General features: G+C 42.5%; 1 protein-coding gene across 2 annotated transcripts in view; it reads right to left on the bottom strand.

Moving 5' to 3' along the window:
- Window positions 1-17,476, bottom strand: part of SMARCC1 (SWI/SNF related BAF chromatin remodeling complex subunit C1) — a 137,378-nt gene that overhangs the window by 14,293 nt on the left and 105,609 nt on the right. For both annotated transcript variants that reach the window (XM_019723988.2, XM_019723987.2), the window contains exons 25-26: window positions 10,738-10,872; window positions 998-1,256 (exon numbers count right to left, since the gene is read on the bottom strand). In XM_019723988.2, coding sequence (XP_019579547.2) covers window positions 998-1,256; window positions 10,738-10,872 — 394 coding nt within the window. The remainder of the gene's footprint in view (window positions 1-997; window positions 1,257-10,737; window positions 10,873-17,476) is intronic.

Raw genomic sequence — 17,476 nt, 5'->3', positions numbered from 1 at the left:
ACCACTGTCCAATCTGAAGATGTCACAAGGGAGACAACTGACTACAGGAAAAATGCCTGCCCCACAAAAGTGAGCCTGAGCCTGATAAAATATCCAGAGCAATCCTCTGGTTTATGGGAAATGTATGGGAGGGAGAAAAGGCGGGAAGACAGACTGGTGCAATGACAACACACACTGAGTGCACAACTGGACACAGACACAAGTGGAAAACCCTGGTTTCTTCAACACATGAATGGCATTAAACACGGAAGAAAAAGAAAAGGAGGGGGCACTGTTAACACATTAAAAGAGATTCAACAGAACTATCAGCAAATACAATGTGTGGACCTTACCTGAATACTAATTCAAACAAATGAAGTATTCAAAGACATTTAACTAATGCTTTTAGGAACTAGGGTTACTTCTGCTGGATGTAATAATAGGAGGTTATTTTAAAGAATAAGATTTCCATTGGTTAGTGATACATTTTGAAGTCTACTTCTCACCCCAAAGCGAGGAGGAAAAGAAAGTATTGATAATTTTATGCAATAGTTATTGGGAGATTATTATACTATTCTCTCTACTTTTGTATATAGTTGAATGGTTCTGTAACAAAAAGTTAAAAATGGCAGAAATGTGATGGTTGTGGAAACTGGGACATAAGAGTTCACTGTACTATTCTTTTTGTGTGAGTCTATCTTTAATAATGTCTGTAAGTTAAAAAAAAAAAAAATGTGCAGACAATCCGACGGTGAATTTCTAAGGAACTCTGGGGATACACTGTCCATTCAGAGGCCAACCTACCCAAGGAAGGACATCATGCCAAGAAGATTCTGGAAGGAGCACACGGCAGGCATTACATGGTGATGCCTATAAAACCGGCTCTCACTTGCCTACCATTTCCTGGAGGACAATGGACACTGTGAACAGTCCAAGTCACCAGTGGTGTGTTAGCCCCTTTGATGCTCAGTGCCACGGGGACAGCCCATCCTTGTCCGTGAGCAGAGCCTTCTCTTACCTGGCTGGGGTGGGTGAGGTGGTGGCATCTGGTGGTGCATCAGAGGGTAGGGAGGGGGCTGCTGATGAGGCATCATGCCGGGGTGCCCTGCTGCTCCCAGCGGCGCCAGGCCCGGTCCTGAGTGCTGGTGTGCCTGCGGAGGGTTCTGCCCATGCTGCTGCTGTTCCATTTGCTGGCGGGCTCGCAATTCCGCGTATTTCAGCTGTTCCATGTGGAAGTTCTGGCGCTCAGTAAGCAACTGCTGCCTCTGTTGTTCTAACTGTTAAGAGGAAGGGGAGGAGAAATGATACTAGGAGAGGGTCTCAGGAATGGATGACACACAGGACCTCTACCCGATGCCTGCACTTCCGACCTCATCACAGTTACAAGACACCCTGCCTCCTGCAACATCTGCCCCAAGAGAAAAGACATTATTTTTTGAGTAGGTTTCCACTTGGACACCTGTTACGGGGCTCAAGGTCTCCTCTGTGTTAAGCATAATGTCTGCCTTTCCTTGTGACCCTTACCCAGTGGGGCTATTGTTCTCTGCGTCTGCACAGGACACATGCAATCCTCTGTCTGGCAGGCCTTCAGATACTTACAAAGTTTCCATGACTGCCTTAATCTTCCCCAGGTAAAACAAGCCTTTCCTGTCCTTATAATGGTCCCTCAGATGCTAGTGTTTCAAGTTTATTCAATCTTCCCAGGCACTCTTTTCTGGATGGGATCCTTTTGGGTTACTATTTTAGAGTGTGACACCAGAGTTAAATCTTCTGGGTGAGTGGATGTGGCCTTAGCTGCAACAATATACATTTTTCTATATGGAACTTTGGCAATGCCACTAAATTTTAGCTTAGGACCCAAAATTACACTGGGTGACACATTCACAGTATATTTTAGATGTCTAAATAAAAATTTGCATGAATCTTGGTTTGAATATCAGCATTTCAATATTCAAGATCATCTTTCTAAAACCCAAATTAAAATACAGAGAAAAAAGTTATTTCATGTGCCAGGAAATTCAGAAACCATATGCCTGATTATAGCTCAAAGAATGGAGCCCACCTCACACGTTATCAAACTAATTTAGTTTAGGGTTGAAAAGAAAAAAGAAAAATCCAGATTTCTGGAAGTGGTATAAAGATCAAGAAGGTTAATAGATCTATTTCCTTTCAATAATGTTCCATCTCCCACCATTTTTTATAACAAGAGCTGAGTCACTGGGAGGCATTTTTTAGAGCTGTCTGACACGGCAGCCACAAACCACAAAAAGGTCCGGACCACCTGCAGTGAGATGTGCTGTGTCAAGTACATGCTGACTTTGATGAGTTAACGTGGAAAAAAAAAAAAGCAATTTTTCATATTGAAAAATTGAGTACATGTTGATGTAAGATTTTGTATACACTGGACTTTTTAATGTGGCTACTGGAAAATTTCAAATTACATATATGGCCCACATTATATTTCTGCTGGATAGCACTATTCCAAGGCATTTAAGAGGTTAAGGAAACGTAACCTTTTAGCTTTCAGAAGCAGCCAGTTCTACAGATAAACACTATATACTATCATTAGCAAAAAGTAGGTGTAATACTTATGAGAATTAGCCTGAGGGTCTGCTTGGGGAGAAAGCTCTGCGAAACCAAGTGAGAAGCACCGCTGGCGGTTGGGAGCAGCAACAAGGCCATGTCCATGGACGGACAGGCCATGGGCACGGCGTGAAGACCCGTGAGCCGGTGAGGAGGAGGAGAAATGGAGAGAATAGACTGTAAGGCTTATGACCCGAGTGATGGTCAGCTGGCTTTCGGCGCGTCTCCCTAGGAAGGAGGAGAGCTTCTGCAAGAAGGATCCTGTGAGCGGCTGAGCGTTACCAGGGGGAGGAAGACAGGATGCTACCATGGTTCCAACAGACCAGTATGGTCTAGGGAGGGTGACCCCAAGAAGGTAAAGCCTGGCCCAGTTTAACTTCTTGTTTGCACGATAAGAAGGGGGTGCTGTAAGATGTAAATAGTGAAAGAATCCCCTAGAAGTTCAGCTCTGTAAGAAGACTAATCAGTGAGATAATGCCAGTGAGAGGCAGAGAGACAACAAAGGGATTTAAAGATTCTGACTACAGGTCCTAGGTTTTGCTTTCTTCAAACCCTTCTTTCTAGGAAATGTAGGCCTTTGCTGAGGTTAGACTTTAAGAGGTCTGCCAAAAAGGGACCTCCCACCTATGTTCTTGTGGAGCTACTATTGGTCTGCATAGTTTGGCTCAAGTCCTGCGGTTATGTAAGAACTATGCAATTTAGGTCAAATCTGCTTTATAAAGAAGCTGCAGTTACTGGAGGGAGATTTTGTCTCTGAAGAGAAATTTTAGTCTCTGCAATACCTATCTCACTTTTTTTTGTTTTTTTTTTTTTACTGAACAAGCCTTTCTTTGGGAGCTGACCTTAGTATCAAGGTATTCACCTTGGGGAAAAAATATTGCCTAATTTTCCTTGCCTACAAATGAATTACATCAATTATACGATTTTTTTCATAAGCTTCACTTGTCATTTCAAAGCACAGAAGGTAATTAAAAGAAAATAATTAGAATTAAAAAGGATAAGTGATTAAACACACACACACACACACACACACACACACACACACACACCTGAAAGACAACCCTGTTTAAGCTTAAGCTCTCACGTGGGATGAACAAGTCCTAAGATGAGAGCAGGCTGCCAGCCGGCTCCAGGAGGGTCACCTCTGCTCTGGGGCACACACAGAACTGTGGGCACATCTCGGTCTCATCATGCAGAAGAAACATTTCTCTTATTGTGGACACCTTATCATTATTAAATCCAACTAAGACTGCATTCGCTTTTGTGGCAATCAGAAGGATGTGAACTAGGAATTTCTGAGGAGAGTTTTACAGTATTGAGCAAATTTTAAATGGACTTAACCAATGACCCAGTGATTCTACATCTGGAAATCTATCCTAGAAAACTGTATGCATGTGTGTATAATGACAGTCTTAAAGTATTATTTTTTGATGTACAGTTATATCTAAATACATGGAGAAAAAAAGGCAAGTTGCAACAATATAACATAATCCCAATTATATCAAAAAAATTTGTGTCCATGCATAAACATAATATAAACACTAAAAATGTTCTGAAGACACAAAATTATTAACATTGATTATTCCTAGGTATGAAATTGAGGGTAGGACTTAATTTATTAATTTCTTTATTATTTAAAAGAAATTTTCATCACACATTTTTGTAATAAAAAAACAAAATGCTAAAAACCGCCCACAGATATCTTAATTTCTTCTCTCCCTTTCCCATTTCCTAGGACTATGGATAAAGTCCCAATGGCTAAACTGAACAGTGTAAATTACTCCCGTAAATTGGGTGTCAATGAATCTGTTCACTTTCTTCCATGGCTCCAGTCTGGCGCTAGGGAACCAGTTTCATACAAAGCTGGCGGGCTACTCTGAGGACATCCGCCGACTGCATTCACACCCTGCCCTCCTCTCCGGTCACTCCTACACTGTGCGTATGAAGCAGCCGAGTCCAAGCGGAACCTGAGCACAACAGGGCACTCTTCAGCACTAAGACCCCAAATGCAGACACAGCTGCAAGTGCAGCTGAAGTTCACACAAAAGCTCTTCTCCCCACTTCATTTGCATAAAGCATGGAGGAGGGGTGGGAAAGAGTAAGGGGGGGGCACAAAATCCATCCACACTGCCAAGGACTGAAATATCAGCTGAGACGTGAAGCCTCAAGGACTTGGACTCAGAACTGAAGTAAATAATCACACCATTCCTTGAAATGTTTGGTATCAGTGACCAGACCTCCACTCAAGACAACAGACACGTTCATTCCTTCTTACACCTGTGGGAAGACAAAACACAGCCACATCGTGCTGCTTCCATGTGTGCTTCCGGAGGCAGAAACACAAAAGGCTGTTGTGACTGGTCACTCTGTCCCTGTCACAGTGTGCTTGCTTTCTGAGGCCATGCGACTTCTTGATTCAGAACTAAACCTGCTACTGGGTACAGCTTTCTTAATCTCAAATAAAACTACCCATAACGCAACAGTGCACGTCTAACAATAGATTCATTTAAACGATGGCAGCACAGAGATGAATTACTACAAATATGCAGAAAACAAAGTTCAGGACCATTCTCCTGGGGAAGTGACATTCACTTTTTGGCTTTTTGTTCTTTCTTCCTTAATTTGTCATAAATTACAATGAGCTTTCCTAAAGCTATATCCTATGAGTGAGGTTACCCCATTAGTAATCCCTTTAATCAGTCTAGAACTTGAGCATTTCTCTTCACTTCCATGGCCACCACCATCCTGGTCAACGCCAGCGTCGTCTCCCGTGGTTACCTTAACAGCCCCCTCATCAGTGTCCCCTTCTCTATCTGAACCACTTTATAATTTATTCCCTACAACACAGCAGACAGACCGATCCCTGAAAAACTGTGCCAGCCCTCTGCATTTATGTACATTTTTATTAAATGCATACAATAGGCCCTACAGTTATTCCACATCTGAATCAGAGGAAAATGAAAGGCCTCTGGATGGCTCACGGGGACCTCTGTGCTTCAGTCACCATTACCTCTGACTTTATCCCCTTACCCCCTCCGGCATGTTTACCCTCCAGCCCATCCAGCTGCTGCCTCAGAGACTCTACACTGGCTCTTTAGCGCTTAGAAGTGCCTGCCCAACTGTCAGTTTCTCAGTGAGGCCTACTCGGATGATATCACGTAAAACCGAAATCCCTCCCTTGCCTCTCAATCTCCCCTACCCTGCCTGTAACAGACGTGTGCATACACATACATAGCACATAACACCTTCTAACATCCTCCATTAATTATTTAAGCTCTACCAAGGCAGAGAGTTTTGTTGGGTTTTATTCACCACTGTTTTCCCCAGTATCTACATACCTAGACAAAGTAGGTGCTCAATAAATACTTGCCGAATGAACAAATGAACTTAATCCATCACCTATGCTGCAAAACCCTCAGCTCTGGGCAGGTGGACCTTTCAGTCTCCTCAGTAATCATGCAGTTCTCTTCACGTTTCTGGATTTGGTCCTTCCTTTTTTACAGCTCAGATTAATCCCTCCTCTACCAGGAAGCCTTCCCTGATAATCTCAGCCAACCATGACAATCTCTCCTCTCCATTTCCACAGCCCTATGGCCTCAGAGTATTTGGTCTCTATGTGTCCAGTCGCATCCACCCTCTAACCTCCTTAAAGACAGGCTCCGGGTTTCTCACAGCTTTGAGTTCCCTACAACGCCTCGCTTGTCTAAAGGTATACAATCTCTATACCCAGCCAAATGACTTCCAGAGACTCAGATAATATTTATTCCAGAAGCTATAAACTAGATCTGCTCACAGATCCACTCTCATCAGCCTCAAAGTGGTTGTTGTTTTTAATCCTAACCTGAATGCTGTAGGCAGGGCCCAGCCCCCCAGTTCTCTCCAGGCGCTGCCAGTCCCAATAGAGCCCACGCTGAAACCTGCTCTCTTGACTGGTGTGTGTTTCTGCTTGGCACCGAAGGCTGCTCAGCGGGGAGGACCCTGGGTTGTGAACCCAGTGCCAGCTCACCATCGTCACCTGCACTGGAGTCAATACTGTTTATCATGTCACTTCCCTGAGACTGTACGTAATGGCCTTCCGCCAATATTAGTCCTTTATGAGAGGCCGTAACAACAGCCTACTGGGCTCTAATTACACTTGTATTCATAATGTCTTCAAAAGGTTAAAAATGTTTACATCCGTATTCTTAATTGTTAAATATTAAACACTTAGAGAACATCTGATTTCAAGTCATTAGAGGAAAAAAGAAATTTCATATTTCATTCCTAAGAATATTAACAATTCTTAAGAATCATGTCTGATTCTTAAAGTCCAAAAAAGGATTTTTAAAATCTAATGCTATATAAACAAAACCAATTGTTTAATTCAAAGAAGTATGTCCTGAAGCTACTGCTTAGTGGGTAAAGTCAAGCAGGAGTGCACCGAAGGTGAACTGAGGCTGTGTGGGGGGCAGCAGAGCACAGGGCGATGGGAAGGCTGCACTCTCGGCGGGCTCCATCCCTTTCTAGCCTCAATTTTCCTGAGTCATAATAAGGAATGGTAACACCTTGCATATCTCAGAGTCTCTAGGTTAAAATGAGATAAGAATGGCTCATTTCCTTATAAATTATAAAGTGCCAGATAAAAACATAGAGCTGAACAAATACAGGTTCGAGACATGGCCGTGTCATTTGGGAGCTGTGTCAGCTGAGGTACAGAAAGCACCCTGCCCAAGCTCCAGTCTCTTCTTCTATAAGAAGGGTTAACAAAGAAATGGCCTTATATTCCCATCCAGCATCACTATGGGATTCTTGTCCAGGAGAGTCAAAGCAATCAGTGTTTTCTTGCTAATGGCTTTCTCATACAGTTTTTGAGAGATTAAATGAGAAAATCCATATAAAGTGGTTTAGCACAGTGACTGGTCCAGTAAACGTTCATAAAGCCAACAAAGGCTTACCATGATTAAGAATTTGCTACATACTTGATGACTGGTCTGCATAAAGAGGCGTGTAACATTCACTGAACACTTCCTATGTGTTCTAGGCACTGTACCAGGCAGTGGCCATACTTCTCCCATTTAATGCTCACAACAGTCCTGTGCGGAAATCATCGGGAGAAAAACAACTATGGCTTTGCCTGCCCACAGGGTAGGACAGGACACTAATGCTGGGGTGGAGAAAAACAGGTTATGTCTTAACTGTGGATGAACGAGGGACACTTTAAAGTTCGAAGGACTCTTTCTGGTTGTTGATAGAGCGAGCCTCCAAACTGGCCCCCAACGATCCTGCTTCCTAATACTTACATCTTCCGAACTGAAGCCTGTCCATCCCTGACCTGACCCCAGATCCCGGGTCGGTCTCTGTGACCAAGAGAGTACGGAAGAAGTGAGGGGATGTGACATCCAAGTTTGGGTTGTACTGTGGCTTCCATTTTGGGTGCTCCTTCACGCTCCTCTCCTTTCACTCACTCCGGGGGAAGCCTTTTCCAGAGCAGCACTAGGGAAAGGCTCACATGGCAAGGAACTGAAGTCTCCTGACCACAGCCACGTGAAGAAGCTTAAAGGTATATTCTCCAGCCCTAGCTGAATCTTAAGAAGACTGCAACCTCATGACATACCCTGAGCCTGAACCACCCAGCTAAGCTGCTCACAGAATCCCAACCCTCAGAAACCATGTGACATTCTGTTTTCAGTCACTAAGCTTGCGGTGATTTTTTACACCGCAATAAATAATTAATACAGATATGCTACTGACATCCAGTGGCTCGGGCTAGGGACTGTCACAAACAATGTTCCTGCCCCAAATGCTGATTAAGAAAAGGCAGGCTGACACCAAAGGATCTGAACAGAGCAACCTTGTGGGGTAGACAGATTCAGGAGAGTGTTTCCCCAAAATTTTCAGTTCTGTCGTTTTATTCAGAGACTATTCTGTAAAATGTTTCATGTGCTCTGATTACTATTTAACATAAAAAAGTAGATTCAAGTAAGAAAAACACAATGGGGTTATATAATTAAAGTAATTATTAAAAATCCCCAGCACAAGGGACATTCAAGGGCCCAAGAGACGCGGAGCCATCACACAGTGCCCTGGGTGTCTGGGAATCAGTGTTGAGAACTTGGGAGGGGCTGAGGACTATGCTATTCCAGGTGATGGTTCCATCTGGGAGGTTAAAAGATGGGAGATCTGCAGATTTGTCCTCTAAAGAGAAAGTGACTGAGAGCTGAGAAAAGAGCCCCCTGGCAATCTACTGTTCTGGAAATGGCCAGTTGGGGTCATGCCAATCTTCCAGGCTAGCACGTCAGTTCTGCTTCATGAATGACAGACAGCAAGGCATCTGGTTGCCAGTGGGAACTATGCAATCATCATGTCAATTCTGTACGGGTCAATACTCCATTTCATTACAGCCCCCTAAAAAAAAAATCATGAAATGACGAAAGGGCAGCTTATTAGGGCTAAACACAAATACTCCTTCCTCAAAGGTGCAGCTCACCTCTCGGAAGTTTTCTCCAATACTCTCTCCCCACCTTCCAGGTATTCCTCCTTTCTGTTCCCATAGGAGCCAAACACACTGTCTTGTCTTTTGCTTTCCTGTCTTCCTCATTAAACTAAAGGAAGTCCTCCAAGAGGACTTTTCCATTTTCCTAGCTCTGCCACTGATGCTCGCATACATTCATTCAACAGACACTTAAAACAGGGGCCTATGAGGTGCCAATTTTGTGTTTATAAAGACACCTGATAAGTTCTGCCCTCAGAGTGCCCACGCTGGTCCGGGAGGTAGACATGTGAATTAGCGATTACAGCACAGGAAGTGCTCTGTTAGTACTCTGCCAAGGCTGCCAATGGAGCCGGCAAGTCAGTCACAGGTGCAGGGCTGAGGCAAGGAAAAGGGAGGCAGAGTTGGGAAAGGAGCCTTACTGGTGGGGTGGGGGTGGGGGGTAGGATGTTCACAGGTAGCACAGAGAACAAGGCCAGGAGGGCAGCCTGTACGTGGTGTGGCATGGCTGGTGCACAGAGGGTGATGGAGGCAAGATGGGGTGGTCGGCAGCTCCCAGAGCAGAAGAGCGCCAGAGAGGGAAGAAACACTTCTAGGCTCAGGGAACTGAGGCGGGATGGTGTAGGGTGTTCGCAGGAGACTTCCTGAAGCAGCCTCTCCATCCTCCCGGGGCCAGAATACCTGTTTAAGTGGCAGAGCTGGTCTGAGGACAAAATGGAAAATGGGCTACTGTGACAGCTGCCAGGCTGCTCATTATGAGTGGTTTGCAGGGACTTGCTTGGACTGAGCCATAAGAAACAACTTAACAAATACAAACAGATCCTTAACATTCAAACTTTTCTGGGATGATCTTAAGAATCTACCATTTAGAGGTACCAGTTACCAGTAACTCTTATGCAGATAAGAAGTAAAAAAAAAAACCAGAGGGAAATAGTCTTAATTAAATCCTCAAATTTAGCCCATTGCTTAGAAAGGCACCAATTTCTTTTCTAGTCAATTCCTGAAAAGAAACTTCTCCGAAGACCCGTTTTCCCAAAATTCCCTTGAGATATCAAATGTTCCCCCTGCCTCTATGTTTCTTACTTCTTGTTGCTCCTTCCTTATTTTTGGCCTTTTCATAATTCTCTTGGTTCTGTTTGGGTCACATCCTAATATGAAAACTGTCTACTTCAGAGAATGCTGCTCAGGGGCCCAGTGTGGGCCGTGCCCCCCACCCTTCAGACAGAGGAGAGGGAAGGAAGACTGAGGGCCTGGGTCAGGGCCAAGAAAGGTTTGGTTAAAAGGAACCACAGAAATACACCCCTAACTCCTCCTTTCTGATATTTGTATTGAAAAAGACAGGAAATCAAGAAAATCCTTGAATCAGGTAATAGATCTATACGGATTCCACTTTACTGATAACAACCAGGTAATAAAACAAGTGTAAAAGGGGAGAATTTGAGGCCATCGTGTATCGGGAAAGCTGAGCAGTCTAAGAAGCTGGTATTTGGATAATTAGTTTCAGAATGTGAACAGAGTTCCTCTTACTTACCATCATTCCTGATAAACCTTCTGAAAGGGCAAAGCAAACACAAATAAGGACAGAACATAATTGTGCACAGAGACTAAGAGTGTAGGCTACCACCCGTCTCACCTAACCTGGATTCTATGAAAGGCGGTCAGAGCTCAGCTGTCCAAAGGCCACTGTACAGTCCCCTCGTACTTACAGCCTCTTTCTCTCTGTCCATGATTGTTTCCAGCTCCTCAAAATGCCGAAGTTTGATCTCCAGTTTCTTCATCTGTGTCTCAACCAGGAGAGCGACCAGAGACTTGATCTTTCTCTCTTCCACCGCGGCTAGGTGCTAAGCACAAAAGATCATGCAAATTATTTAAACATCTGCTTAAAAAGGGTAACAAAATGCTGAGGTTGCTACTCAAAATGGGGATTAGGTAATTAAGAGCGGTACCCTAGGTATTCCCTTTGTATGTTACTACCAGACACTTATTTCAACTTAAAATGCCAACTGTCCCTGAATTTCTGGTCCTTATAGACATAAATCAGCCCCTTTAAAGGATTAAAAGAAAACCCTTCGCATGGTGAACTTCTCCCTTCAAAGAGCGACCAAGGAGTAGAGTTTGAACCAAGGCCCTGATGGGCAGAGGACACAGTTGGCCTGGGGGGGCACTTCTCCATTCACCAACCCCTCCCCTCCCACCCTGGTCCCACCTTCACCCTATACTGACCCTCCCCGCCCTCCTTGGGAACTGTCCAGGGGCAGGAAAGCAGTGGTTTCCTTCGGTACCCAACGATTCAGATGGAAAGCCTCTGCCTTCTCCCCGGTGAGTGGAATTGTGTACGGAGAGGACCGGTGAACAATATTCCATCCCTAGCTTGAGAAGAGGGTCCAGAGCAAGACAAATACAGTACAAGACAGGCCACTAGTCTGGAAGAATGTGCCACTCGCCTGCCACAGAACTCACGGTGAGTCCCACTCATGCGTCCTGCCCACTGAGCATCACACAGAGGAAGATCCACATCACCCAGAGAAGATGGGGACCCATTATTTGGCCAAGGCCCTGAATACCTGGCAAGGGACCCAATCCCACCTTCTCCAGGCACCATCTAAGCGCTTCTACAAACAAATGCCCAACACCGCTTGGCATTCACTTTTATTAATCTGCTAAATTTATGTGCTTATCCTGCTTCTATCCAAGGTTTTGAGAACATGGAGAGGCAGCCTTATCGGTCTCTGCATTTCTTATAGCATCCAGAAGGAGTTCCATGCAGGAGGATTTTAATATAGACTTTTGGAAGCTAAATGGAGACAACACTTAAGAGTCTCATTTTTCACTTTTATAGTTGAAAAAGAGAAATGTAGTCTTAAACCATGGACTCATTTATCTGCACGTAGATTCAGAAGTGTACATATAAGGTGATGATAAGGTTTTATGTAAGAATCTACAGCTATTAATGATACGTTTGCATCCCTGCACTATGTCAATTACACCAAAAGTCTAAGCAAAGACTGCATGATGCTAAGCCTGCCATCAATGTATAGTGTCACGCAACTGATATTTCTGAATACAAAATTTATGCAAATGGTATAAAACTGAAAGTTTACAAGGAGGTGTCACATAAAAACTTAAGTCTCCTTTTCCTTGTATTTGCCTAGCTGCCAGTTTCCCTCCTTCGGAGGAGACTGATGTTATCAGTTCCTAGATCTATTTTTGTAAGAGTGGAACTCTGCTGGCTTTGGCAGAAAATGTTTTATTTTCCTGCTAATGAATCAAGAACTCCCCAAGTAGTATGAAATAAATATGTCAAAATATTTCCTCTCAAAATTGAAGATCATGAGATTTCAAAGTAAAAAGAAAATAAACATTAAAAAAAGACCCAAAGCAAGGAACGACTTTGGAAATTTAAGAACGTGAGACAGAGTAAAAATTCTAAGTTTCCAGAAAGGCAAACAAATAAAGAAGTAGGTTTACACACAAAAATTTAAATTGTATCAGATTTTTCAAAAGCAAACCATGGATTTTGAAGACAATGGGAAAATGCCATCCAAATTCTGAGGGATGATGTATTTTCAATCTAGAATTTCAAGTAGAGCAACTTACATGAATTAAGTGGGAGTTCAGAATAAAGACGTATTCGAAATCAAGGACTCAGTAAGCTTGCTTCCTACACATGCTATTGAAGCATGTGCTCCAGTTAACTCAGTGAAAAAACCAGAAAAAGACAAGGACACGAGATCCAGAAGTCATAGACTGAACCTAAGAAAGAAGCCCTAAGCTCACAGGGAGTCATTAACAGGCCAAAAGCAAATGGGATGAATGAAACAAGACTGGCAAGATGTTGATAAGCAACCTGGGTGGTGGGTATACAGAGTCAATATACTGTTTTGTCTAGCTTCGTACATAGTCCAGTAGTTCCATAATAAAATTTAACAGGGGCTGGTGGGTGGGTCAACAGATGGTATTGGGACAACTGAATATTCAAAAGCAAAATAATGAATTTGGACGCTATCTCACATCATATACAAAAATTCAGTAGATCATAGACCTAACACTAAAAAATTCTTAGAAGAAAAAAATAGGAATAATTCTGAACAATCTTAGGTTAAGTGAAAGATTTTTTAGATATGACACCAAAAGCACAAGTGATAAGTGATTGATAAATTGGACTTCATAAAAATTAAAAACATCTGTGCTTCAAAGGACACCATCAAGAAGGTGAAAACACAACCCACAGACTATGAGAAAATATTTGTCTCTGATGAGACTCGTACCCAGAGTATATAAATAACTCTAATTTATAATTCATGCCGAGGGATTAGGTGATACTGGTAGAAACTTGAAAGACTTCAGACACAAATTGGCCACCTACCTCAAGACACTGGCAAATTTTGAAGATGCAGAGGATGAGAAGCTAGGTTTAAGGAAGAACAGAAATTCCTGCAAACTCACTTTTGAGGCAGTAAAGATTGCTTCAAAATCTCAATCAGAAGTTCTGGCAAGTCACACCAGAGGAACAGGGTGATCCAGGAGGATAATGACCGAACTGTCATCTAGATTCAACTCAGTCCTCCCCCTTCTCAATTCTGTTACTACCACAGAGGGCTGAATCGTATATACAGAATACATCAACATCAGGAGCATCTAAACTTTATTTTTTTCCAAGAGGATATTAAGTCATTTATTGATTACACATGATAATGGATGATAAACAAGTTTCACTCCCATCTATAATTTTACCTCGTACCATAATTCAATTTAGATATATTGCATAGGGAGTACCAAAAATCATTAATAACCAAATTCCATGACTCTGCTTGGGTGACCTTTTAATGATGATTTCCAGGTCACAACACAGTAACTGCCAAGAGAACTACACCAATGTTTCTGAAGACAATAGTTTCTGCTCCCAAACAGGCTGTAAACAAATTTCAAATGGAGCCTGGCATCACCCTCAAGGAATTCTAACTTCACATTGTTGGGGTACTTTACCAAGATGGCTTCAGACTAGACTAACTTTATGCAGCACATTTTTAAAAAGACACACTTATTCAGACTATTACTACATTTAGCAATCAATAGCATAGGTGCCAAAAAGTAAAATGAAACGAAACATTACATCAAAATTCTTTGTTGGAATGCCTTACACTTTCCACGGACAGAAACTAAACCCACCGGATAAATACAGGGCTTGCATTTTTTGCCCACGCACGAGTATTATCTCAAACATGTCTTCTTTGTAGTCCTAGGCCCTGCCACCACTGTGCTAGGCTGAGCTCACAAATCTGTTGTAACCTGGAGCTGCCCTGTCACCGCTCTGGTTCTCCCCTCCTGCTAAGCTTTGTTTTCCGGCAATAATTAAAACCTTCTGCCACTGCCATTAACTACTGCTGCTATTGGAACCACAACAGCCACCATGGTTTCATATTTGGCAAAGGAATGGCCTCCACAGGGGCCAGAGCTTCTGCCTCAAAGTTTCCTCCTTTCATGGGTCCAAAAACTGAAGATTGACTGTTGTAATTGCCAAAATCAATGTAGTTTCTGTCGCCTCCAAAACTGTTTCCATCACGACCAAATCCATTACAGCCACATCCCCACTGTCACCATATCCTCGCCACCACGACTGCCACCAAAACCACTGAAGTTTCCTCCAGGACCAAAGCTGTCATTCCCAACAAAACCACCTCCTCGACCACCACCGAAGCTTCCTCTTTGACTCTGAACCTCTTTGGCTGGATGAAGCACTAGCCATCTGTCGCTTAGATAGGGCTTTCCTTACTTGACAGTTACAGACATTCACAGCATGGTATTTCTGAATCATTGTCTTGTCCGCTGAGTCATGGTCCTCAAAGGTTACAAAAGCAAAGCCTCTCTTGTAGCCCCTGCCTCGGTTGGTCATGATTTCAGTCACTTCAGTTTCCCCATACTGTTCAAAACCATCTCTAAGGTGATATGCTTCAGTGTCGTCTTAATACCACTGACAAAAATCTTTTCCGCAGTGAAGTGGGCACCAGGTCTTTGAGACTCTTCTCTTCAGAAAGCCCTCTTTGGTCCCACAACTCTTCATCCACCTTGTATGGCCTTCACGGCTGCATCCACTCCCTCCTCGGTGGCACAGGTGACAAACTCAAAGCCTTGGAGCACGTGGTGTTTGGATCTCTCATCACCACACAGTCCGGGAGCGCCCCCCACTGCTCAGAACGGCTCCTCGGACTCTCATCAGTTGTTTCAAAGCTCAAACCTCTCATGAAGAGCATCCGCAGCTATTCGGGCTCTTTGGGAGACTCTGACTTAAACACGAAGACCGCGGGAGGGGAGACTTTAACCACGCTACCTGCAGCGTCCACTGACAGAAAGCTCAACTTTTATACACATCTGGCATTCAATCAAACAAGCAGCTCCACAGATGGTACAGACACTGGACTTAGCAGGCAAGGACTTTAAAATAACTTAAGATCACTATTTCGAGAAAATGTAGAAAAATATGGGTAAGAGAATTTCAACAATATAGAATACATGAGGTTGGACAATTAAGTTTGCGAACTCATCCTAGAAAAAGTGCTACATACCTCACTGCTGAATATCACTATGGTTACCTTCCAAGTACTCCCCTTGGGAAGCTATGCTCCCTCGCCAGCACCCAGTCCACCCTTCAAAGCAATTTTGGAACTCTTTTTTCTGGAATGGGCATTAGAGCTGCCGTCATATTACCCTTGATGTCCTGAATGTCATCAAAATGTCTTCCTTTCAATAGTTCCTTTACCTTCAGGTAAAGAAAAAAGTCATTGGGGGCCAGATCAGGTGAATAGGGAGGGTGTTCCAATACAGTTATTTGTTTACTGGCTAAAAACTCCCTCACAGACAGTGCCGTGTGAGCTGGTCCATTGTTGTGATGCAAGAGCCATGAATTGTTGGCGAAAAGATCAGGTCATCTAACTTTTTCACGCAGCCTTTTCAGCACTTCCAAATAGTAAACTTGGTTAACTGTTTGTCCAGTTGGTACAAATTCATAATGAATGATTCCTCTGATATCAAAAAGAGGTTAGCAATATTGTCGCAACATCGTCACGAACATAACTTTCAGACCTCGTATAATACATGTAATTAAGAATAAACATATACCTGACTGAGTATATGACTAAAAAATATAATAAATGAAATAATAACTCAATGATTAGGTTTAAAAGCAGACTACTGAACTGAAAGGTCAACAAAAAATATTCAAACTGCAGGTGAAAAGAATAAAAAAGAAAACCAGAACCAAGCATAAGAGACCTGGGACACACGCAAAAGGTATAATATTTATGTAAATAGAATCACAAGGGAGGATAGAAAATGAGGTAGAAGCAACATTTAAAGAAGTAATGGGTGAGAATTTCCTAAAACAGATGAAACAAATCAACTGAGAGATTCAAACTTAAACCTCAAAGAGAAAATTCAAGAAAAAAATCGTATCAAGGTACAACACAGAGTACTGAAAACAAATGAGATAATCTTAAAAGTATCCAAAGGGGGGGGGGGGGAGAACACTTTACCTTCAATAACCTCCAGTGGCACAACAATAAGGATTATAGTTGGCTTATTAACAGTTATAATGGAAAATGGCATGGCGTTTTGTAAAAGGGGGGGAGGGGGGAACCCAACAAAACCCCAACCCTGCCAACTTTGAATTCTACACCTACTGAAAAATACACTTCAAAAATGAAGGTGAAATCAAGACTTTTCAAGAGATACAAAAGGAAAGTCACTGATAACTGGACTGAGCACTAAGAAATTCTAAAGGGAGTTCTTTGAACAGGAGGAAAAAAACCTATTCCATTTAAGAAAGCATTGAAATGGAGAAAGAAACTAGACATAGTCAACAGGGAAAGGTGAATTATGTTCTATAATATTAAAGAAGTGGTAAAAATAATTTGGATTTAATTCAAGAATGCAACATGTAATCATTAGAAAAAAAACTAATAACCAAAATATGTAATTAACAAGATCACAGGAGAAAATAGAATAAAACATATTGGATTAATTAAAAATAAGATGTTACTTTGGAGGAAATTGGTGACTAGTACACAGGACTGCTATATAGTATTTTTTCAATTTCTATGAATCTATAGTTATTTCAAAATAAAAAGTGGGAAGAAAATAAAGCCTGCCCAAGGATACACAACTAACTATCATGTGGCAGGAGTGGGATTAAAACCAGTTTGAAGACGCTTTTAAAGAGTCTTTTATGTCTCCTCCGTTTGAAGTAGAAGAGATATTGAATAAGTGATTGTCTAGACAAATGTTATTTTACTTAAGCCTCATGCATGAAGGGTGGCTTGATTATGCTTAGAATTGAAATTGGACCACCTTAAGCCCTTAATTAGATACATTTTAAAATGTTCTTCGATAGTTTTGTATGTTCTTGCCTTGTCTCCTTCTACATTAAGAGTTTTCTGCCACTCCAGCCAG

This window comes from Rhinolophus sinicus, linkage group LG10, assembly GCF_036562045.2.
Source record: "Rhinolophus sinicus isolate RSC01 linkage group LG10, ASM3656204v1, whole genome shotgun sequence".
Classification (NCBI taxonomy): domain Eukaryota; kingdom Metazoa; phylum Chordata; class Mammalia; order Chiroptera; family Rhinolophidae; genus Rhinolophus; species Rhinolophus sinicus.
The sequence above is the reverse complement of the archived record's forward strand: the minus strand, read 5'-3'. Positions and strand labels throughout refer to the sequence as shown.